The 25,483-nt window shown below is 31.1% G+C and overlaps 1 protein-coding gene across 2 annotated transcripts in view; it reads right to left on the minus strand.

Annotated features, from left to right (window-relative positions):
• Positions 1-5,956: 5,956 nt before the first annotated feature.
• LOC134696285 (protein HEG homolog 1-like) overlaps positions 5,957-25,483 on the minus strand; it is a 171,471-nt gene continuing 151,944 nt past the window's right edge. For both annotated transcript variants that reach the window (XM_063557986.1, XM_063557987.1), the window contains exons 2-10: positions 24,102-24,321; positions 23,489-23,595; positions 22,584-22,721; positions 21,347-21,412; positions 18,850-18,957; positions 16,757-16,885; positions 10,873-10,908; positions 8,045-8,129; positions 5,957-7,409 (exon numbers count right to left, since the gene is read on the minus strand). In XM_063557986.1, coding sequence (XP_063414056.1) covers positions 7,307-7,409; positions 8,045-8,129; positions 10,873-10,908; positions 16,757-16,885; positions 18,850-18,957; positions 21,347-21,412; positions 22,584-22,721; positions 23,489-23,595; positions 24,102-24,321 — 992 coding nt within the window. In that variant the 3' untranslated portion in view covers positions 5,957-7,306. The remainder of the gene's footprint in view (positions 7,410-8,044; positions 8,130-10,872; positions 10,909-16,756; positions 16,886-18,849; positions 18,958-21,346; positions 21,413-22,583; positions 22,722-23,488; positions 23,596-24,101; positions 24,322-25,483) is intronic.

The raw sequence follows: 25,483 nt of genomic DNA on the forward strand, positions 1-25,483 counted from the left end.
ACAATACCAATGACATTTCAAGTCAACACTGACTACTGAACTGGTGATACCCTCAGGAAATTTAAGCTCCACCATCAGTGGCATCGACCTTTTGGTTGAAAAAAAACCTCATAAGGATTGAAATTTAGTATACACGCCAGATGCCAGATGCAGTTGACGTTTATATTTTAGCAGAATAAATAAAAACACAATTAGTTGTTTAACTTTTTGAACATTAATACTTTATTACAATTTAAACATAGTATACATATATTTTTAAAATGATATGCATTACATGTATTCCGATTTCGCCGAGAACAAATACATGAAATAAGTCAAAATCAACACAAACAGTATAATTGATTTTTGCGACGCTTTACACCAGGATTTTGCTTTTTTTTGCAGGCATTGTAGTTGCCCATTCATGAATTGTTGAGGAGTCTTTTGTTGTCGAAAGTCGCAACAATTTAAATCTTCATATCCTTGCCAAGTTTATTGAGAGCTGGAAGGTATGGTGAAACGATAGTATTTGGTATTTATGATGAATTATCCTGAGAGTTAAAGTGAATTTAGACTTATTTCTCATTTTTTCCTTCATTACTTATTGGTTGCATTCTCACAAATAATACACATTATATGTGCGAAATGGTTTAATGTTTATAAATATACAAAGCCGCATGAAAACTGAATTGGTTCCAAGTCCTTTTTCTCAAGAATTGTAAAATAAGACTGATTAGATACCTGAATGTCTAAATTATTTGGACTTGATTTAAATATTATACATTTAAACTCAGTTCATATTAAAACAAGCTATTGCCGATATAATGATAAGGGACGAAACATATTTTATGAAACCAAAGAAGACTAGAGTAAAGAACAATATTGTCCCGGTCTTCTACCATACCAAACTTCAGTCATTCTCTCGTTACAATGGATGGTGTCTGTTTGGAATATGTAAATTCGAAGCAACGTTTTTTTAGTTACTTTATCGTCAATGCCGCATAAACCAGTGCGTTTCACTTTCTTTGTGATTTGAAACTCTTGAAACACATTGTTAAGTGATCCTAAGTTAGCCTATCGCAGTCGCCAATAAAAGGGATTAAAGTAAATTCAATGTTTGCTGATAATTTGTATAGGGGTACGAGTAAGTACTTGAATCAGAAATCAAATGAGTTAGGATTTTTCAACTTGAAAATTAAAATTTGTAATGAGAAATGTCGTAAAATATCTAATCAGAGTTAGGACAAAAATAGAACCACATCAAAATAGCTCGTACAACAAATTCGATTACTGGTTCAAATAAGAAACACGAAACATTTATTATCTATAGGCTTCACAACAAAATAAGGTGCACTCACATACATATATATGTCAAATGTCGTATAAGCCTTGGTAAATCCCATGACATGTCTTTCAGAAACCATCGTATTAATTATCTATGATGAAAATAAGTGATGCATGCTTAATTATTTTAAACCACCACGATTCTGTATGAATTAACGGATACTTGGTTCATTAACTTTCACTTAATCATGTTCTAAAAAGAATCCTTTTTTTTGCAAAAATCTTTTAACGAGTATTACTATTGCATTATTGTCCTCACAAACTGGTTTTTTTTGTCGACTTATCTTCCATATATGAAGTAATCCTATCAACGATTCTATTTTTGTTAGAAATTCGACAACCACATAAGGTATTCATAAAGGAAGAAAAGATAGAAATTACAGAAAAGGTAAACATGCGTTGAAAGATGATATCATCAATTTATTAAAAATTAAAAAAAATCAAATATGTCAAATACAAATATTATACTTTATAACAATAACAAAAACAAAACGTCGCTTTTTATCTCTTTTTTTGTCACATGCTCTATGCACGATGATATTTTATTTCATAATTAAGACTACAACTGGAAAATGCCAACATAAAAAATCTGGATTTCCCCCCTTAAATAGTTTCGTGGGGTATGGCAATGTTGTGTAATGATCAAAATCAAATTTATAAATCAAGCAGTTTATGTAAAACAAATTAAATACACACATAGTTTTTTTTGTAATCCACGGCGATAACAACGTATATGTCATGTCATGGAGGTAGGACATCGTTTGCAACATTTGGGTCTTCAAAGATTGATGAAGCATGTGCATACCATATACTCATTCATTTGGTTTTTTTTCTAATTTGAAACTACTTAAGATGGCTCGGGCCTATTCGAAGTTTCTACCAGAAGTGCCGTATTTTTGGTTATTTTATTCTTTTAAAGAAAATGAATCAAATTGGTCGAAAACAAATAGGGGGTCACGGACCCTTCAAGCTCAAAATTTTACTTTTAAACAGGTATGTAAAATGAAACGATAGGAAAATAGAGGTGTTGACATATTTTTATAGAAATATCGAAAAAACGTTCTATGACAATTACCAAAATGGGTGCCATTTGTAATTCATGCGTGAAATTATGCGCTGTCGAATAGTCCCAAGCCACCTTAACAGTGTATATCAATTCGGAAAAAAAGTATCTACGTCTTCACACATGCGTTAAACCGATAGCCATGACTTTGCATGAGACAATGTATTAACAGAGATGATGAAATACTAGTGTATGCTTCATTGGCAGGTTCACTTATGAATGACTGACAACAATTTATATACAATCCAATATTAGATCCTCACCATGGGCCTCCAATGACAACGTTTCAACAATATAAAGAATAACAAGCAATTGCAATGATAGTTGAATCTAAATTAAATGCTTATCTTTGCAATTTATTTAAGGGTTGTGTTAACGTTGATCATGCGCATAGTTTTAAGTATCTGCGGTTATCGGTTATAGCTTGCAATAAAATTAGAAAAACAAATATTTATAGTTGACTTATGTATAGTCTTATGGTTTCACGCAAATATAATCATAGCTAATGATCCAGTTAAAAATATGAATATTATATTGATAATTGTACTACATGACAGGAACTGTGTGTTTTACGCTATGTTCTTAGTAAAATATAGTTATAACTACAGAATAATCTCTTCTACCATTGTCTACCAAAACAGGAAAAAAAAAAAAAGTTTACAAACAGATTTAACAAAAATCATTTAACACCATTGCATTTTTTGTAACTCGTTCTTACATATTTTGAAAGTATTACCCAAAATGCAGTATATCCTGGATTTGTGAATTGTTTTTTATTTAGCAACAATTTCCACACATAGAATATTTTTTCGAAAGAATAGTAAACCGGACGTGTAATTAAAAGGTTAAATTCATTGATAGAAAAAGTATATTGAAATGTGTTTTTCTTTTATAATTAATGTATTTGGAAAAGCGTTTTTAATCTTAAGCGGTGTGAATTTTTAAAAATAGGATCGTCCTATATATGTCTATCAATTTAACCAGTCTGAGAACAATCTATTGACGTATAACATATTGTAAACATAGATAAAGTTCACAAATATACATTTTAAGGAGAAGTTAACATTCATATTAATTACACTACACATTATTTACTGATTTTGAAGACATTACTTTGTCATTCCTCTTTCATGAAAAAAACCCATTTATTTAAAAAAAAACTCCATATTTATAAATAAAACTAAAATATTAGGCTTCATAATTGACATGCTAGTAATTTTACTACTTGTATGCTAACCCAATTAAGATTTGGATGACCATAGCAAAGTATTTATGGCAACGCTAGCCACATAAACATGTTTGTATTTAATGATGTATACTCTTTTCAAACCTTGTTTATGATATCTCCAACCCGATAGCCAACATTTTTGTATTGAAAGACAAGAAGTAGCATTTATATGTCCATTTTCTTGGAGTTTACCAGAGTATAAATATGCTGAATATTTGACACTTTTTTTCGTCCAGCGCGTACATTGCAAAACCTTTATCACTACTCAACTTTGTTTTTGAATGACATGCCAACTATTAAAGACCTTTTCAACAAGTGTCTACACCTACAGTTGAGCACGACTACTACAGGAAAGATGGTAGGGGTCGTCTCAAGAATAAAAATTAAAAAAATACTATGCATCACTAAGAGATGTAATGCCTGGAATATATTTGATTGAAATGTTATAACTTTCCAACAGAGTACAATGGCATGGATTATTAAATTTAGAAGGAAAAAACAAAGATCAACTCATTTTCTGTACGGTGAAAAAAAAACAGAAGAAAAAAACAGATAAAAAACAACAGAAAAACAGTGATCTCTGAGCGACAAAAAGAAATCAAATATGAAGGCGAAGCATAATTTCAATTGTGTGAAGGCCGTTAACCATGTTCACAGCATCAACATTTTCAGGACTTGGTTCATACGCACAAAACATGCGAGGGTTTTTGTCTAATTTGATTTGATAAAAAAAATATTCGAGAAAAGGGAAATGGCTCTACGATAAAAAAGAAAAGACAACGTCTGTTGTTTTTTTCGGAACACGGGCAATTATAATGGAAAATCAGTTCGTGAGGACGATCATATAGTTAAATGAGGGAAAAAAATAAGTCATTGGACTCCCAACCCCTGCTTAGCACTATCCAAAAAGAATTTACAATGAAAAAGCTCTATAGCTACTAGTATGTGGAATTATAAATTCCATCAGCAGGTATATCCTGCTTACAATGTAAATGTTGATACGTCTCCCCTTAATCAAGAAGGAAATACACCAACTTTAACAAGGTATTTTAATCTTTGCCTTCGACTTTGAAATCAATATGCTTTTTACCCCTCCCAAAATTGAATATGTACATCGGGTAAGGTTTAGATCGTTTAAAAAGTCTCGACCGTGTTAACAAGTGTGATAACAGACGGACAGACAGTCCAGTAAGAATATTTTAAAAATTATCATGCGACATAATCATCAAGCTGATCCGGATGCGGAATGTATGCAGTAATTTTTTTATCAATTCAACGTGAAATGTCGTTTAAATACATGTAATACGAAAATTGTATGATAGAGAAACAAAACGATTCAACGAGAAAACTAACGGCCTTATCCCGATATTGTTTTTTGTCCATGGATTTATGAGTTTTGAACAGCGGTATACTAATGTTGCCTTTATTTATATAAAAATGGTTATGAATTGCTTTAATTTGTTAGAACTAGTACATGTACACTAAACATAATGCAAGAGGTTTTTTTTAAATGCACAAATGCGATCACAAGTAAATTTTCAATATGAGACTTTTACTGGTTTCAATCTATTATACAATTTTATTTAGTTTAACATGACATAACAATAAATCAGGGTTTTAAACGTTAATAAAGTATCTTCTTTTTTATTTGATAGTATCACTTTTTTCATTTAAAATTGTTATGTACATGAACTGACTGGTTTTAATTTCAATATCTGAGGGGTTCACAGTTTAATAGGATTTGATAGTATTTCTTATTAATAGTCAAGTTATAAAAACAACACCATTAAAATAAATGTATGTTAAAAGCATATTAAGGAGATACTTAAATTACTTTTGATCAAAAGATCTGATTATTTTGTAGTCAGGTTAAGGCTATCAAATTTCAGTCACGTGTTTGTCACATTTTAAAACAATTTTTTTTTATCAAAAAGGCCTAAACTATGTATTTCTTTGTTTTACATTCACCTTTTGCACAGTTTGCAATCTTCTTGGAATAACAAACCGAATACAAAATTAAACATGTTAAATGTCATGATAAAAATGTTTGAAATAACAAAATTTTTATTTGAACATTTTTGAAGTAAAATATGCAATGTAATAAATCATTGTGTAATGCAAAGTGTAAAACTTATATGTATCTTTTTTTATATGCATTTGTGAATTAAATGGCTTTGATGTTAAAAAGAAAGTTAACTTACTGTGACTATCTACTTCGGTTTTAGATTTTGGATTTAATTGCTATTTTGTAATTCGCCTTTCTTAATGCAAGGTATATCACGGAGAAAATGAAATAATAAGAAAATATAGGCATGTCAAAACACTTAATTTACAAAATGTCATTTGATGTTGTATCTAGTTTTATTAAAAAAGTTGATAATACGCTATATTTTGAATACAATCATTATGGTACATCAATGAAAATGTATGTATCTTGTTACGGCCAGAAATCGCCTTTAAATTGTAGCCAACAAAAGACACAAATCAATAGTAAAATTCAACAAGATTTATTATACAAAAGTTTACAAAAGGTATTACACAAATATTACTGTCAACTTAACTGTCAAATATGAGTCCAATCTTTTATCTTTATCTGTATCCGGAAATCTTTCGGAATCCAATCTGAATATTATGTTCACTATACTAAGGTCACAATCCAGTATGATGTTGTTTGTAGAATAAAAGTGTCAATCCAAATGCTGTAAATACTTATGTCTATCAATGTCTATGTCCAAGTTTTATATTATGAGAGTTTAACTTTAGTGTCTGTATATATAGTGTTGTCATGGAAAATTCTAGAACACTCTATAATGGAACATTGTGGAAAATCCTGGAAAGTTACAACGGAAGTTTCTGGAATAACGTAGAAGTTTAAATTACGCATCTTTTATAAGGATCATTCTAGAAAGTTCCAATCATTCTGTGATTGTTCCAGTGATTCCTAAACTGCACAGTTATAAGATTATTTGGTAAACAACTATCAGGCCATACAACACAAATTAGGCCAACATAAATAAACATAATAATTACAAAATCATAACAATCTACACAATAGTGTTCTAGTACATGATAAACAATTGAGAAAACAAAGGCTCATACACAGTTTTTAACATGTTGAAGCATTCGGAAGCGTAGTGTCGTGGAAGTTAGCAGTAAAATATATAGTCCTCATTCCGCTAGGACTAGGTTGTGCAGCTGTAAATTTCACACAGTCAAAAGGGTGTAATACATTTAATAGGCATTTAGTGTCGAACGGGAGTCGTCCAAAAGTTATTATCATACAAGATTTAACCTGTGGATCGCGTATCATCTTGTCAACAAAGGAAGGACATTTAAAAAAATGTTCCAATCAATAAATTTAAATTTAAAATGTAGGTAAGGACATATTTTGTCGTCTGCTTTCTGAAACAATGACGTTTTCCCGAAAATATTCTTTATAACTATGTTTTATTTTCTATTGCTCCATTGCTAAGAATAATTTTACAGTCGTATATATATTTACAGACGCACAAATACAATATATAAGTTTTATGCACTTTTGTTTACTGTGTCTTTCTCTGTAGACTGTCTGTCAACTTTATATAGTTGGTCTTAGCTGTTTCGCAGTTACACTCATGCTGGTTATTTATGGTTTCTTTTTCAACAGAGATGTTATCAATGTCTTGACCACTTGAATTTGAAATTTCATTATTCTACGTCTTAACAACAAGATTTTCTTCTACTTCCGTGAGTTCATTTTCACAGTTTTTATGACCATCAAAATTAGTGTTGCTATTTACTCCAAATGCCGATTGTCTGAAATAAACATGAATGTTGCTTCAATGCGTTAAAAAAAAATCGATACTTGAAATACATTTTATTGAAAATCACCTGAATATAATGTTTACCCTTTTCGGAGCACTTTCTCCGATATCATAGGAGGAGTTTCATTTCTGTGTTTCATTTTGTTAAATGTTATCTGTTGTTTTTTTTTTATAGCATAGTGTCATGTTTTTATTTGGTATATTGATATATTCTTTCTATTTTTTCTGACGACGTGGAATATTTGAATCGGAATACATGACATACATATATTTTCCGGTTGTGTTCTGGTAATGTTTTCATATGTTTTCATTTGATATATTTCCTGCTAGTAGACCTACTCCATATTTTAGTATTCTGCCCTTTTCTACGTTCATATGCAATATTAGTTGTATTTTAGAATTTTGTATAAAATTCCAATTTAAGTCTATAATTCTTAATCATTATTTTATTTTGTGTTATCACCATCAAACTCACTAAGCATACATTGTACATGTGTCACATTACCTTGTGTATATAGTGTATATTAAGTTGGACACATACAAACACGTGGACAGTTACATACAGATGTGATACTCCACACGCATACATTGGTCTTTTGAAAGAAGTGTACGCGTTTCAAAATTTACCTGTAATATCTTCTTTTCCAGAAGTAAGCAAGAATGAGTCCTACCACTATACAAACACATACTACTATTATAGTTACCACTACAACTGTAAAATGAAAGAAATATAAATTATATTGACTGATTTTGCAATGATAGTTATGTAATACAATCAGACATATGTATAGGACCATTGTATCATTGTTATATACTTTGTATTTGCATAAATGCGTCGATTTTTAGATGGTTTTCCTCATACTGATATGCACCTATTCGTAGTCAGGAACCTGTTGTTAAGAAGTGGCCGTTTGTTGGTGTGGTTCATAGCTGTGTTTCACTTCTCGTTTATTTATATATAGATGAGAACGTTGGTTTGACTATATGAATTGTACTTGACTAGTCTAGTAGTTATGTGGCCTTTTAAAGCTTGCTGTTCGGTACGAGTCACGGCTCCATGTTGAAAGCCGTACTTTGACTTATAACTTATATCTTTGTAAAAAGTAAGACTTGGATGGAAAATTGTCACATTAGCACTCATACCACATCTTATTTATTTTGTACTCTAAAATGAAGGTACACATATGCATTTTAATCATGCAATTCGCTCATTACTGACTCTGACTGTGGCTGCAGGTTTTGTTTTGAGAATAGTATGTCAAATCTACAGATTGTTTAGCAAGAGGTGTTTTCTAGTGTATTTTGGACTTGGTGAATCATTTATTATATAGATATATATCGTCTATATTTAAGTAAAACATTGGCTCAGAGAAAGTGCTACCAATCTCTCCATACGTTTGTAAATAGTTATCAAAGGTACCAGGATTATAATTTAGTACGCCAGACGCGCGTTTCGTCTGATAAGACTACGAAATGTTGACTACTGGGCTGGTGATACCCTCGGGGACGAAACGTCCTCCAGCAGTGGCATCGACCCAGTGGTGTAAATAGTTATCAAAGGTACAAGGATTATAATTTATTACGCCAGACGTGCGGTTCGTCTACATAAGACTCACCAGTGACGCTCATATCAAAATATTTATAAAACCAAACAAGTACAAAGTTGAAGAGCATTGTTGTAACTAATACATTATTTCACTTTTTAAAAACAACAGCGTTTCTAGTGCAAACTTTTTTTTTTAGGTTCTAAGTTTTTATGAATTTAATGTTTTGAAAAAATATATAAAAGAAATCAGTTGATTGGAAAACGATAGTATTATCAACATATTTATGAAGTGAACGTAAGCAATAGTAGAAAACCGTACGGCATTCAAAACTCCAAAATGTGAAATATTTCAATTGAGAAAACTAACGGGACAACAGTTTTAAAAATTAAGCATACCAAACAACTTCCAAACATGTGGCATTGGCGTAATGGCGCAAGGCAAAAAACATCCAGTAAAAAACATTACAAAAAATAAATAACACAAGCATAAAGAAATTACGGCCATCCAATTACAGGGTTATGACACATAAAATGTGATGCAGTTAATCATGTCAGAAGGTGCGACCCCTCGCCATACCCTGGACAGTCGTGTAAGGGTACAAATTAAGATTTATTTTTAGTTTATTTGAATTAATATTAATATGAGTATACTAAAGGTGAAGGTGTATCCTCTCGTTATGCTAGGGTCCTCTTGATAAAAAACACTACTCCATTTGGTACACCTAAAGTGTATTGTTTTTAATGTATGACACTAATTAAGTCTATTCCGTGTATAATGATTATGCAAACTGCAAGGGCTTATTAACTTCATACTAGTATACCGATGTTCAAAACTCATAAATCGATAGACAAAAACAAATCCGGGTCAAAAACCAAAACCGAGGGAAACGCATTAAATACAAGAAAATGACGACACAACATTTAAATGTAACACACACAGAAACGAACTAAGCATTAGACAAAATCCGATGTGAATAACAAATATAACATCAAAAATAAATACATGAATTTGGGATAGAAAAGTACCGTGACACGTCTTATGATAATGTGAATTCACACTCAAATATAAGAGGAAACAAACGACACAAATGAAACACAACGTTAAAATGTAACACACACAGAAACGAACTATAATATAACAATGACCATATTCCTGACTTGGTACAGGACATTTAAAAAAAAAATGGTGGATTGAACCTTGTTTTGTGGCAAACCAAACCTCCCTCTTTTATGGCCATGTGAAATATAACATTAAAATGACAACACAACATTACAGGACTACAATACAAATAAATAGGAGAACACAATTGACAAAGAAGCACACGAATAATAGCTAACAAAAAGCAACAGGTTTAAAATTTAATACGCCAGAAGTGCATTTTGCCCACACAAGACTTACTGGTGACGCCGAGATACAATTGTATAACATGTATAATGCCAGTTATTTAATGGAAAGCTTTTGTTTTACAAATGTACCCTATAGCCGTTCAAAACACTTATACTTGTAACATATCCTAATTATTATCCCTTCATTTAGAAAAAGAAACGTCTTCATGTTGTTGTAATCAAATAGGTAAGTAACATACCATTATACAAGATACTAGCTAGCTCAAAATAAGCTTTAATTCACAAGTTTCTGAATATCAAAATGCATATACCAAGTCATGCATATTACAGTGGTTTTGAAATAGTTTAATGTGTTTTAACGTTTGATTTTGCCATTTGCTTAGGGACATTCTGTTTAAAATTTTCCTCGGAATTTGGTATTTTTGTTTTTTTACCTTGTAATCAGTTAATTTGTTTTCAATAAACCATCTAAATCTATTTCGCAACTATTTAATAACAGTTCAAAGGTACAAATGTAGGTTGATAAGTAGAATATCGAATTTATTGACTACCATAGACTTACAATTACTGGTTTTATCTTCCGTGGACATTTTAACTTCTGAAATACAGATACAGACATATAAATATACAAAAACCGGTATGCTATAATAAACTAGAGCGATCTGAACAACTTCAATAATGAAACTCAACAGGGAATAAAAGTATGCGGATTTTAGCAAAACATAAGTTTTATACAATGTATGGTCATTAGATACCTGGATAAAATGGGTTAAGGATTTGGACTTGCTTTTATATTTTAATGTTGTGTTTGGATACTATTTTGATCATGTCCTTATTCCAAACAATTAAAATAAGATTCACACACATTCCTGAATATTTTAACTACAAGTAGGAATGACAAATTGTTTTTAGTATATGCAACATGTTTGTTTTTTTGTTTTTGTTAGGTGGGGGGCTATTTAGTACTTTCTTGGAAACAAAATACAATTTTATAAGTCTTTAGATTTACTACAGTTTGGTAGATATTATTTATAAACATTTAAAAAACAAATCAAAAACACGGAACAAAAATTTCACAAAAAGAGAATCATTTCTAAAAAAAAACAAAGTTCTTTACAATTAGAATTTTACGTGCATTTTTGTGTTTTACTTAGTCTTATTGGACGGAATTTGGAGAGAAAGTCCGCCTGGATTTATAAAACTAGATTCATTGTGATAAAAATAAACATAACCTGTTGAATTTTGTTTTTCAATCAACAGAAATGGTATACGTTTTAGGAAATATTTGTTCTAAAACTACTTTCGATTATTCATTCATCTTAAAGGTTAAAAAAACATGAATATACAGAGAGCTGGAAAACCATTTGTTTAATACATAGATCAAATAATATTTTGTCTAATTTATGCAGACATTTTTGTGAAGTCTAGGTCTTCTGTATAGGAAAACATTATGTTTGAAATATATTGAAACTGATTCAAACGTCTGATTGATTACATACTATTCAATCATTTGATGGTCTTTTCTGAAATTCAATTAAATTGAGAAAAACCTAATACTTATTGATCAAAGCTACAGTGGAGATCAGTTCTAACCTCTCATTAGAACTGTCAGAATAATCTGTCATAGAACTGTTCTAACCTGTCCTAGAACAGTTCTAGCTAGAACAGTTCTACCCTAGAACTGTTCTAGGTAGAACTGTCAGGATCAGTTCTAGGTAGAACTGACTAAATCAGTTCTAGGTAGAACTGTCAGGATCAGTTCTAGGGTAGAACTGTCTAAAACTGTTCTAGGTAGAACTGACCAAATCAGTTCTAACTGTGGAACTGTCAGCAGAACTGACCAAATCAGTCAGGACTGAAGAACAGTTCTAAATGACGTCACTGCAGGAAGGGCACTTTAGAATTTAGAAGAAAGAATCAGTTCCAATTACTTTACTATATATAATACCGGATTTTTCTATATTTTTACTGATCAAAATTTACATGTACAAATATCGAAGTGGATAGGAGGTTATCCAACTCATCGGAGAAATATTTTTATAAGATTGCAAATGAAACATCATTATTTACGTTTCTTCGTTCCCCGTTTTTAACAGTCTCTTCATAAATATGACTCGGCATTTAATTCATGGAAATTTAATCTTAATTTACCTTGTTTGCCTTGGATTTACATTCATGATTTAGGATTCTGTTTTGACAAATGTTCAAACGAAAATTGTACAGTGGATGGATTATGGGATTAATGAAATCAGTGTTGTTAAACGTAAAAAAAACTACATGTCATTGTGTATGTACATTTGCATTAGCTCGTTGCCAAACTTATCCATAACGATTATGAATAATATCTGGGAGTCCTGAAAGTCTGAAAAATATACTCGATCTGAACATAAATGAAATATTTGCCACTGGACGTTAGGCTACAAACAAAACCAATCATTGTCCTTCTTCAAATTATATATTAACAGTATAGTCAGTATACTATTCCAAGAAGAGAACTTCTCATACATGTACTTTTCATTTTAAAATAAAGTATATGAATCAGTCATGTGAGTGTTGGATTATGCCGTTAAATAGTTTTGTTTAAAAAAAACATCATGAACTATACTGACTTAAAAAGTCACTTTTGTGTTGGTTCAATATTTAATAATATAAGTTTGGATGTAACGGGTCTTCTGACGTTATTTTGTTCTCAACACCCATAGACATAAGTTAGTCATGTGAAAGTAACATCATCAACGTTTTTTTATGGTTCGCCAAGGTTAAAACATTTTGTTAAAATGAAATTTAGAATTAAATTATAAGAAATGACTGTAATATTTTTTCTGTCTATTCGAAATAACGTAAAAAATGTGGTGCACACTGTTTAAAAACCCGCTACGCACATTTATCAGTGTGCACCAAATTTTTTATGTTATTTCTTCATAGACAGAAAAAATATTACAGTCATTCCTTAAATAGTAATATTATCGATACAGAGAGGAAATAATGGCGCTCTAAAATGATGTGGATGAAATTTGGTGTCCTCTTTATCATTCAATATCTGTCCTGACTTAGAAATATTATTGGTTTACAATGAAGCCATATATATTTACATGATAAAGAATATATAGATATAGGAAGATCATGAAGATGTGGTGTGAGTGCCAATGAGAAAACTCTCCATCCAAATAACAATTTAAAAATAAGTAAACCATTATAGGTCAATGTACGCCCTTCAACACTGAGCCTTGGCTCACACCAAACAACAAGCTATAAAAGGTCCCATATGTTCAGTTTTGGTTGATGCGGTCAAATAATTTTGTTATTAAAACGACTCAGTCTGATATATCGAAACTTCTGAAATTTGTTAACAATTCAATATTTTGAATAAAAAGAGGACACGCTGTCATTTGAATTATACAATCCAACGTGATCGGTTGTTGTCTGCTCTATGGTTGGGTTGTTGTTGCCCAGACACATATTTTTGTTCCATGAGTCAGTCTGAGCTATGAAAACTAGCTGATGTTTGTTTCTGATGCGATATTTTGAATAAAAGTAGGAAATGATGGCACTCTCAATCAATGCGAATTTTTTTTTGTGGTTGTTGATTTCCAATATATTGCAGTTATTTATAAACTACAATCCCTCTGGACCTAAAATTAAAACTGATGTACTGTCCAACTATATAGACTTGCATTAAAAAAAAGAAAATATGGTAATTTTTGGTTGATGCGGTCAAACAATTTATTACACGACTCAGTCTGAAGTATGAAAACTACTGATATTTGTTTACGAATCAATACTTTGAATAAAAAGAGGATATGCTGGCACTATAAATTCATGCGAACAAAATTTTGAGGTCATTGTTTTCCAATATTGCTGTAACTTGTATATTATAGTCCCTCTTGACCTAAAATTATAACTGAATTACTGTGCAGCTATATACTAAGCAGATTTGTAGAAAGAAAGAGCAAATAAGGTCAGTTTAGATTGGTGCGGTCAAAATATTTTATTACACGACTCAGTCTGAAGTATGAAAACTACTGATATTTGTTTACGATTCAATACTTTGAATAAAAAGAGATCATGCTAGCACTTTAAATTCATGTGAACAAAATGTTGAGGTCATTGTTTTCCAATATTGCTGTAACTTGTATATTACAGTCCCTCTTGACCTAAATTTATAACTGAATTACTGTGCAGCTATATAGATTTGCAGGAAGAAAGAGCAAATTAGGTCAGTTTAGATTGATACGATCAAAAGATTTTTGTATAACAGGTCCGTCTAAGGTATGAAAACTACTTGTAAAAAGATATCACATTTGTTTACAATTCAATATTTTAAATAAAAAGAGGACATGCTAGTACTATCATAAATTGAGTGCAAATAAAATTTTAAATCATTAATGTTTTCCAATATAATTGGTATCCTTGCCTAAAGATAAACTGGATTCCTACAGTTTGCAGCTAAATGTATATAGATTTATATGATGAAATCAAATATGATCAGTTTAAGTTGATAGTGGCTCAATGGCAGATCCAGAGCGGTGGGGGACCCCCTTTTTGACGATCAATGCATTTGAATGAGGACATTTAGTTGGACCCCCCCCCTTTTAAAACTGCTGGATCCGTCCCTGGTGGTTTGGGCCAGAATGACATTTTACACAAAGATTAAGGTCAGATAATTTTTTTATGTAAAATGAGCCATCCTGACTCCCCAAATGACAAATGTAAAACAATTGAAATAAAAATGCCCCACCCCCCTTTTCCCAATATTAACGGCTTAATCTATGTTCAAAAATGAAAAAAAACCAAATAATTTATGTAACACATCAACAAAAGAAAATCACTGAATAACAGGCTCCAGACTTGGAACAGTCACATACATGCAGAATATGACGGGGTTAAACATGTTCTCTTGCCGACGAAAAATTTGAAATAAAACCGGCAAAATAGCAAAACTCTTTATAATATTAATCGCTATTTTGCCGAAGCCTTTATATTTAGACAAAGAGTTCTTAAAACATATAAATCAATTCTAGACGTAGAATTTATAAATCAATATTTGCCGTCGGATTTAAAAATCAATTCTAGCCGTAGAATTTATAAATCAATTCTAGCCGTAGAATTTATAAATCAATTCTAGCCGTAGAATTTATAAATCAATTCTAGCCGTAGACTTTATAAATCAATTCTAGCCGTAGAATTTGTAATCAGAACTGTTCTAGAAGTAGAACTGACTAAAACTGTTCTAGAGTAGAACTGTCAGGATCAGTTCTAGGTAGAACTGTCCAAATCAGTTCTAGAGTAGAACTGTCAGGATCAGTTCTAGGTAGAACTGTCCAAATCAGTTCTAGGTAGAACTGACCAAATCAGTTCTAGCTAGAACAGTTCTAACCTAGAACTGACTAAAAGGTGTCAGGCTGACAGTTCTACGTACTGTCCTAGAACAGTTCTCCTGACAGATTCTGACAGATTTAATGAGAGGTTAGAAGTGATCTCCACTGTACATTATCAAAATGATCATTTACAAAGAACATATTTTTTTACTTGTGTTACTGTTTATATTTTGTTTTTTGTGCATTTCATTGAAACCAAATCTTATCAATCAAGCCCTTTAATTACGAAAAAAATGACAACATTACACGCCTGACTATACCTATACTTGGTGGATAACAGCCAAAATATTTATCAGATCCAATTAGTTCAAGTATATATTTATTTCTATGGATGTTTCTAACATTCATACTCTTAGAGTACAATTAACTCGGTATAATATGAATAGTTATATCAGTCGCCTTAACATCCCTTCAGAATTTAGTTATATTAAAAATTATCATAAAAGGTAAAAATAAAATATGAAACTGCATAAAGAGTTGGTAAAAGATATTTAAGGTCGTACGTATTATTAGTTATTTCATGTGCTAGTGACATAACACGATCCATATGGGGTCAGTTAATTCCATGTGCAATGAGAACAAATATCTGACCATATTTTATGTATCTAGTAGTGGCCTATTTACGTGATCAAGTCTTCATTACCGTTAGAGTTCAGAAACCGTCTTTCATTAGTCTATACGAAAACATATACCAACAATAAATACTTTTTAGCTTTAAATGTTTTTAATGAATGTATTTCTATAGTTCATCACCTATTCCATTGCCTGTTGAAACTTAAAAAAAGAGGTTTCAGCACAGTTGTTTTTATAAAGGGACGCAGAAGCTGTGTATTGAAATAAAGACCGCCTACCCACCGTAGATAGAATATACACTGTCTCCATGCGGTTACTAGATATGTAAGGAGGTAAGATAATAATATGTATTTTTATTTGATATTTTGGGGTTTTATTTTTTGGCATTGCTTTTCATGATGTTATTCCTTAATTTTGAATGTTTGAACTTTGATTGTATATTCATAGTTTAAAATCGTTGCTTCGGTATGCATATGCTGAACTAATTTAAAATACCTGTGCAGGTACCGTTCGTTTCCTGATAGCCAACTTTACAGTTGCATTCATAACTTCCATCTGTGTTTAAACAATCAGAATGTTGAGAACACATGGCAGTTCTCTTTTTGTCTAAGCATTCATTTATGTCTGAAATACATATTTTCAAATATATCTATTAAATAGAAAAATAATAACACATGATACATTGACCTCTTCATAAAAATTCCACGTAAGTTCTCATTTAAAATCAAATGAAAAATGATGACATCTCTGGACAAAAATAAAATTAATTCCTGAATTACATTTACACGATTAAATAAACTGTACATATACACCAATTGTACACACATTGACGATATATGTCTCTTCAGTGATATTGAACGTCACAGTTATGAAGATCCTGAGTAATGAATAGGGGAAACTTCGATTCACTATGACCGAATACTTTGACGATTTGAAATTAAGAATATGTAATAATTGCCAAGTAGACAGTTGACCATTAAAATTCAAATACATAGCTGTTTTCAGCTTAACATCACATATACGGTCATCACAAATATGAAACCTTTATTGTATAGATACAAAGGCTGTTACATGAAAACAATCATCAATAACTGTTCAAAACAATAAATCAAAAGAAAGATATGATCAACACTGACAACCGCTAAAAACAAAACTACACAGATCCTTAGCTTAAGGTCCGGTCCTACATTTGAAAATGTTATGTTATATCACCTGCACATTATAAGGCAAAACTCAACCTCACAATAAAGGGCTTCACTTAACAACACAAGCCCGTATAAAGAATAACAAATGGAATTAAAAAACACCAAGGACACACAGAACGCATCCAAGAGCTCTCATATGTGAAGACTGTACCGAAAGCTGGGTAAAACCATGACTTATCATTTCTTTTAAAAAGAATAGTGTTCTGTTGACATGCATTATCTTGTATCATATATTTTTAGACTGTTCACGAACTATAAGTTGTTCACCAAACTAATGATTTTCTACAAAAGACTTATACATGATAATTTTTTCCTTTTTAGTATCTGGCAAAAAAGTTAAGAACTATAGTTCTTTTTTGCTCTACATTTTTGTTTATTTTTAAGGCTGCTGCAGTACCTTCCTCCATTTTTGATTATGAAATAGCATATAGCAAGTGATCTAGATCTTTCATGAAATTTGCAAATTTCGGTAGTAGTATGTAATTCAATGTTTAAAACTGTTCATGTTAAAGCAAAAAATTCAGTGTTTTAATTATTATACTCACAGCTGTATTTTACACACAAAAAAAAACCGAACAGTTGTGTTGTATTTATCAATTTACTTCTTAATGGGAGGTGACTCAGATAAAGTTACTATGACAATAGAATGTGTTGTGAATTTATGTATTTTATAATGTAACAAGAAAACGAGTTCGGTGACTTCATAGGTTTTTGTCCCCATATGAAAGCATATCATTAGTCTATTTACTTATATATTATCTATTTTTCAATGGTGTAGCTTTCTTTTTATAACACAGAATCGTCATATTTTTGCACAACCTGTATTGTAAAACAAAAGCCCGGCGACTCATACCTTTTTTTCAGCCTTAAGAAAAAACATGACATAACCTACATTACAATACATTATTAAATAAATAAATGGATTTTAATTAAGAACTATCCATCTACTTTATTTCTACGATCGGCGTAGCAAATTATTAGCCTAGTGTCTTTTATGAGATTTGTTTTCAAACCTGCTGAACTCGTGATTACGGTTAATTTTTTACACAATGTTGTTGCCTCCTGTTTCTTAAAACGTAAGTTTACAAAAAATGTGGAATTTGTAGAGTAATCTAAAACTGAAAGTTCTTTTTAAAATGACAAAATCAGAAGCTGAAACACCTGGAATAAGTTGAGTCTCTCATATGTTTGCATAACATTCGCACATAATTCCCTTCTTGAACTATATAGTTTAGTGAGGTGTGTATCACGTGGTCATTCAATCGTTTTAAGCATAGTCTATAAGTACATGACAGAAAAAAAAAATAGACTTTAAAAATGGCCATCACCATAAGTGAAATTAATGTTTTAAATTTTCTGAACAAGACACTGCAAAAATTTCACCTTTTGTACAGTTTTCCCCTTTCCAACCATCAGTACATGTACAGGTATAATTCTCTTTGAAATCCACACAACTTCCATTATTTTGACATGGGTTTGGATCACATCTATCTATAAAATCATATTAATCTACAATATAATCTTTATATATTGATGAATATGTATTATATAATTTTTATAAAATAACAAATATTAGTTTAATAACTCTTCGTGTTTAAATTCCACTTTCAGCAATTTAAGCTATGTTTTGGCGATCATTTTTTTTTCGGATGTGGAAAAACAAGATAGAGCTGTAAAAAGGATATTTCCAGTTAGCAAGGGTAGGGGAGAAGTATCCTGACACGATATTATTATCGTAGTGTTAACATGGTAGAGATCACGGTAGACAAACTATGTAGAATATCCAGCGACTAGAGCCTAATTGATCTATGAGGATTTTGTTTTACAACTACCGGGTCGATGCAACTGCTGTTGGAGTTGTATTCCTTAAGTGTATTACCAGCACAATAGCCAGACCTTTTGTGTTGTCATGAACTACATGTATCATTGATATCAATAAGGCCATACCAACGAATAAACGCTTTTACTGAATTTAAAGATTTACTACATCAGGAATAGATTTCCTTAGTCGTATTTTAAGAATATTTGTTCCTCAATGCTCTTTAACTTCGTACTTCACTTGGCCTTTATTTATCTGATCGTCACTGATGAGTCTTTTGCAGATGAATTGTGCATCTGTCGCAATACAATTATTTCAATTCTGTTATCTATGATGATTTAATTTAAAACGACTTGGTAAATGCCACTGCTTGTTGTTGTGTCTTTATATCCGAAAGCATTTCTAAATAATTAAATTTTGTATGTAAACTGTATTCTGATTAGCTGACGTTATTTTGTTTATCAGCTCATAGACATACTTTTCTCATAAAACAGTGACGTCATCAACGTTTTTGCATGGTTTACTACGGTTAAAAATGGAAATTAGAAATAAATTATAAGAAAATACTGTAACTTTTTTTCTGTCTATCCGACATAACATATAAATGTTATGTCTATTTTGAAATAACCCCTACGCGGGTTATTCAGTTGCGCACAATATTTTTATGTTATTTCTTCATAGACAGAAAAAATATTACAGTCTTTTCTTATAACGTATTTCTAATTTCCATTTCTTAATTATTATGGTAATTATCAAAAGTTAACTGTTTACACAACTTTGTATTTTTGAAATACTACTGCTTTTCTTCATTAAGAATAAATAACCATCGCCATATTTGGCAACACTTTTAGGAATTTGTGGTCCTCAATGATCTTCAACTACGTACTATTTTTGGGCTTTTACTTTGTTTAATTGACCGTCAGTGATGAATCTGTTGTTGTCAAAATGCGCGTATGTTCCAAATACAAGATTTCCATCCTCGTAGTTTTGGTGAGCTTTTTCTCTCAGGAGGAATCTCTAGCTCAGTTGTCAGCACTTCTGCTTTGACACGAATTATCATTGAAACGGTCATAATTACTAACAAACTGTTGACAAAACTTTGTATTTTTGAAAAACTAAGGCTTTCTTCATCAGAAATTAATAACTTTAGCCGTATTTGGCAACACTGTTAGGTCTTTTATTTGTTCTCAATACTCTTCGCCTTCGTACCATAATCCTTCCTGGTGATTTTTGATAACTATTATTCATTGTCAATATGCCTTGTAAACTTTTTCCGAGCGTCACTGATAATCTGTTGTAGACGAAATGCGCGTCTGCATAAATGCAACGTTTCAATTCTGTTATTGATGATGACTTTAATTGCTTAATAGAAATATCCCCCATATTAATAATTAATGTTTCGGTATTGATGACGATATCTAAACTTGATTCAGGTATTTCATCTACATATATGCATCATACATGTTCTGAATTATGCTTAAAGTCATTATACAAAAACAAATATGTGTTTCAATAAACGGGAGATAACCCAATTTGAATTATTTGCATTGAACATTTGAACCGATACTCACGTAAGGTAAAAAGTAAAAACACAAAAATACCGAACTCCGAGGAAAATTCAAAAGGAAAATCCAAAATCAAAAGGCAAAATCAAAAGTCCAAACACATCAAACGAATGGATAACAACTGTCATATTTGTAATTTCATGTGTTTAAATTGGCTATGAAATAAAATGACTTCAATTTCCCCTCGGTGGATTAATAACAAGGAGATTAGAGAACGTACAGTTTAAAGTATTCGCATCAAAATTACTTGCTTTTCCTATTTAATAATTTGAAACGACATCGGTACTATCAATCTAAACTGTGGATATGTTCTTGGTAAATTTGATCTGATTAGAGGTTATTCATCTTTTTATAAATATTATACTAATAGTATACATATAACATATTAAATACTGGAAGAATAAAGAAAATACTGATTGAAAAGCACACTAATACTTGAGGGCATGTGTTCTCGTTAGGTTATGCACTTTTGCTTATTTGTTTAAAGCATACACACCCACTTCACATGTGCTGTTACACGGTTCACATAATGCTGCATTACCAGGAATTTCGTCACTTGTTTCTGAAACAATAAACAATTATAAAAGAAGCAAATATGAGTCATCACAGCTACATTACCTATCTGAATGGTTTTCTAGTTTCAAATTCGTTTTAGTGGCGAATAAACCAACAAGAGGGTTCATAATACTGACGTTAAGTTTACGGCAACATTGGCAACTTTGTCTACTGTTTGGTTATAACGGAAAAAAACATTAACAAAAATGGCTATGCGCGCTATAATTGCTAAATCAACCGAATTGTTGACCGTTACTATCATAGGCGGAAATGATATATTTATATATATAAATTTATGTATTAGGGTGTCACTAATTGATTGCCATAAAACATATACACCAATTATAATATTTATACATAAAACAATCAATATCCAACCATAAATACTGATACACTAACAGTATACAACTTTATACAATGATGATCAATACAATGTAGTTAAAACAACTAAACATAACTCATTAAAATTGTTTTTGATACTTATAAAGTTTTCCTATGTCGTAGTTCTTACACTTGTAAAATTTTCTCATATCAAAGATTTTAAAAACCAATTAAAAATTTAATATATAAACAATATATATAGTCATGTGACCATAACTACATGCGTACAATTCCAGAAAACATGAGATCGCGATCGACTACGTTTTTGTTATTGTGAGATTTTAGGGAAGAATCAAAAGTGACCACTTAAAAGAAGATGCACTTTTGAACAAGGTTCCATATTATTCAGATAACTACATCGTACGCAAAAGGGATCAGGGCAAAGTGTTCTTGTGTTTTCATTTAGAGTTATATTTCTTGTGACTTTGGAATTAAAATTAGCCGATGTTGATACGTAAATTTGAAGAAAACATTCGAAATATGTTTATCTGCGTTGAAAATAAGTTTTTGATACGAATTTTCAGGGAAACTAAAAGGGGTGTAACATGCGGAATTTATTCATTTTATCTTTCATTATTGATTTTTATCATTTAACTATTGTAAAAAGCCGATTCTGAAAGTGAGCTTTATAAACAGTTTACTTGTGAAACGAGATGGTGGTCGTTAAGCATGTGACTCTATGATTTTGTCGACTTTTTCGGTTTTTCTTGTTTTTTGTTTTTAGTTTTGCATTCTCTTCTGCATTATATGCTTTCTGTTTTACTATGTTAAAAATTATATATTAGGATATAGTTTACCTGGTCTTCTTAAAGTACGAATTTTCGGCGAGCCCGTGTATTTACAAAACGTACTACACATCGGCGCATCATTAGCTGGAGCGTTTCCTTCTTCTGACACAAACACTCTCTCATTCGGTGTGACAACAGTGGAAATATCTATAAAAAGAAATAATGATTATAGCCTTATCGTCGTTTAAGGTGAGGAAAACGACAACATAGCTCGACTCTCTTAATTTGACTCCCTCATTGTTAAATGTTTATAACACTCTGAATACTGTACATATATAAAATACCGCAAACTAGCAGATTCAACATTGACGATCTACTATTTAATGAGTAGTGCCAGCCTTATAGAGCACTGTGTAACCCTTAGTTTTCAAAAGAGTGTGTTTGGTGTTCGTTGTAGACGTATATAACAAAAACAAATCAATGTGGCTAGAGGAAAGACATATTTTCAAGATATTCCTCTATATACATGTATCATGTACAGAGTTACAATAATGTGTAACCTAAAAATAAAAAGAAAAAAACCCAACAAAACCATTCGACTAACGCTAATTATTTTATACATTTTATAAGGAGTTATTGATCGTCGTAGCAGCATGGATATATACCCATATACCGTTGAGGGAAGGATATTTTAAATCGTTATTTGGTAGATGGTACATTATTGGCTAATTTAAAAAAAGTAATATGTAGTGTTATCCCTGTATGTATATACGAAGGTGAATGTTAGCCGTACAGTTTTCACACATTGGAACATAAATGTGTGTTGCTGTTTATGATTGTGTTTAAGAAAATACGAAATGTATAATGACAAAGCATTTACATGCATCAGACCTTTGCAGTTAATCGTCACTTTCTGACTAATGTAAAGATTTTAAGATTATTTTTTTTAAGTATTAATAATCGAATTCACATACCTGACAAAAGGTAAAAGTAATATAAATCTGGGGTCACTTTTGTAAATTTCATACAAAGATACAGCCTGTAGTTATTGTGAGGTCCATCGGAATAGGTTGAGTCACTTCTGAAATATAAATTCATAAAATCTATAAATGTATCAACAACAAAAGCAGTTGATCATATTTTAATGCTTTTGTATAGCTCTCAAATTGTATCGGTTCTTACATGTCTGATACATCATGTTTTTCACATAATCAGTTTGAAACTTTCCAGATGAAGATAAATCCATAAAAGCGTTTCCGACTAATGCAATTTGTTACTTTTTTATTAACGTTTGTGTTAAGAAATATATAACCGTTGAGTACCTATATGCATTTCATATTGATGATATATTCTACGACAAAAAAGCCCAAAAATACATGATCATGCAATATCAGTACCATTTTATCGTATACTTCCAAGTGTGTGTTGTTAAAAATCACCCCAAGGTACAATGTAGGTGTAACACATCTTACTCTATTGATCGTCAAATGAACTTGTATCAGTTCAATACATTTATTTTTTGGTTATTTTTGTCGTTTAAATACTGTCTTTATGATATTTAATGAAAAATATTAAAACAAATCCTACTTGAAAACCACAAGTGTATGCGTGTTCGACAATGCCAAACTATTAATACAAGTCCAATCTCTGATTGTTGTTCCAACAGCGCTTAAATTGATGATTGACTTTTGTAACGTTGTAGTTGATAGCCGAAGAATGGTTGATTGTGTTGAATTGTCTGACACTTTTGTGTAATTATATTCCCAAGCAGAATTCTTTAGGTCTGTAGGCAAAGAACAACTGGCATCTAGAAAAATAAAATGTATATAACAAAACTGAAGAAATGTAAGAAATTCGTAGAGAAATATATCACCTCATCGCTTACAAAACATGAAGAAGAAAACGTTAATCGCATCATCACTGGTCTATACGTGCATATTATGCTCTTATCGCCAAATATACATTATAATAAATATTGGCACTAAGACATCCATGTTTCAGTTGAAGGTCCTGTTATTTTAAATGAAATGAATGTTGGGTGAATGGCAAATGATCATTCTGAAAAAAGTGTAAAACAAATCCTAATTGACAAGAAGTGAATGATCGTAACAGTCCTGTTTTTGTTCAGTCGCAGAGTAGGTATCCTGTCTATTATAAAGCTAAGAATGACTGTACGATTGAATTTTCAATAATACATAGATTTCTGTCGCAAAAATCTGATACGTTGTTACATACACTAACGAATCGTTCAGGTTGATATATTTAAACACCATAAGATGGTGACAATGGAACGTCACCATCTAAAATAGATAATCAACAATAAGTAAGAAAAGATCCTTACTTTTATCATAAATTATAATATTAACCTTCCTAACTATGATATAGATATCATGAAAGATCCGTGATAAGTCTTTTGAGTGTACATTCTGAGATCGTCATTATTGAGAGCCAATAAATATATCATTGAAATATCTAAATACTAGAATCTAAAAGTATTCTTATTTTGTTTTTGTATCAGATGCTGTTTTGATGGTCAGCCGTTCACTCGAACGAAAAACATTATAAAAACATCACATATGTCAACAAAGAAAAACAACATGGCAAATAAACGTAACACATTAGCAAAAAAGTTATTTGTATTTTCACGCAAGAAGGGCTTATTATGTGCTATTTAATTTTCTTTGTAATCACGCTATATTTGCAATATTTTATTATCGTTGTGCAACAAACACGGTAAGATTTATAACGTTACCTTGAGACATACAAGTTTATTATAGGTTTATTCATTACATCTCAAGGTAGACATGATCGATATCAACACGACCGCTTTGTTATGTCTTCCTGTTGACAAAGTTAAAGGTAGTTTGTAACTTCCTATTCATTTTAAATTATAGAATGAAATCATTACAAATAGACCGGATTTTTAAACTTTATCGAATTCTGATTCTGGAAAAAATGATGGATATAAT

This window comes from Mytilus trossulus, chromosome 14 (assembly GCF_036588685.1).
Source record: "Mytilus trossulus isolate FHL-02 chromosome 14, PNRI_Mtr1.1.1.hap1, whole genome shotgun sequence".
NCBI lineage: Eukaryota > Metazoa > Mollusca > Bivalvia > Mytilida > Mytilidae > Mytilus > Mytilus trossulus.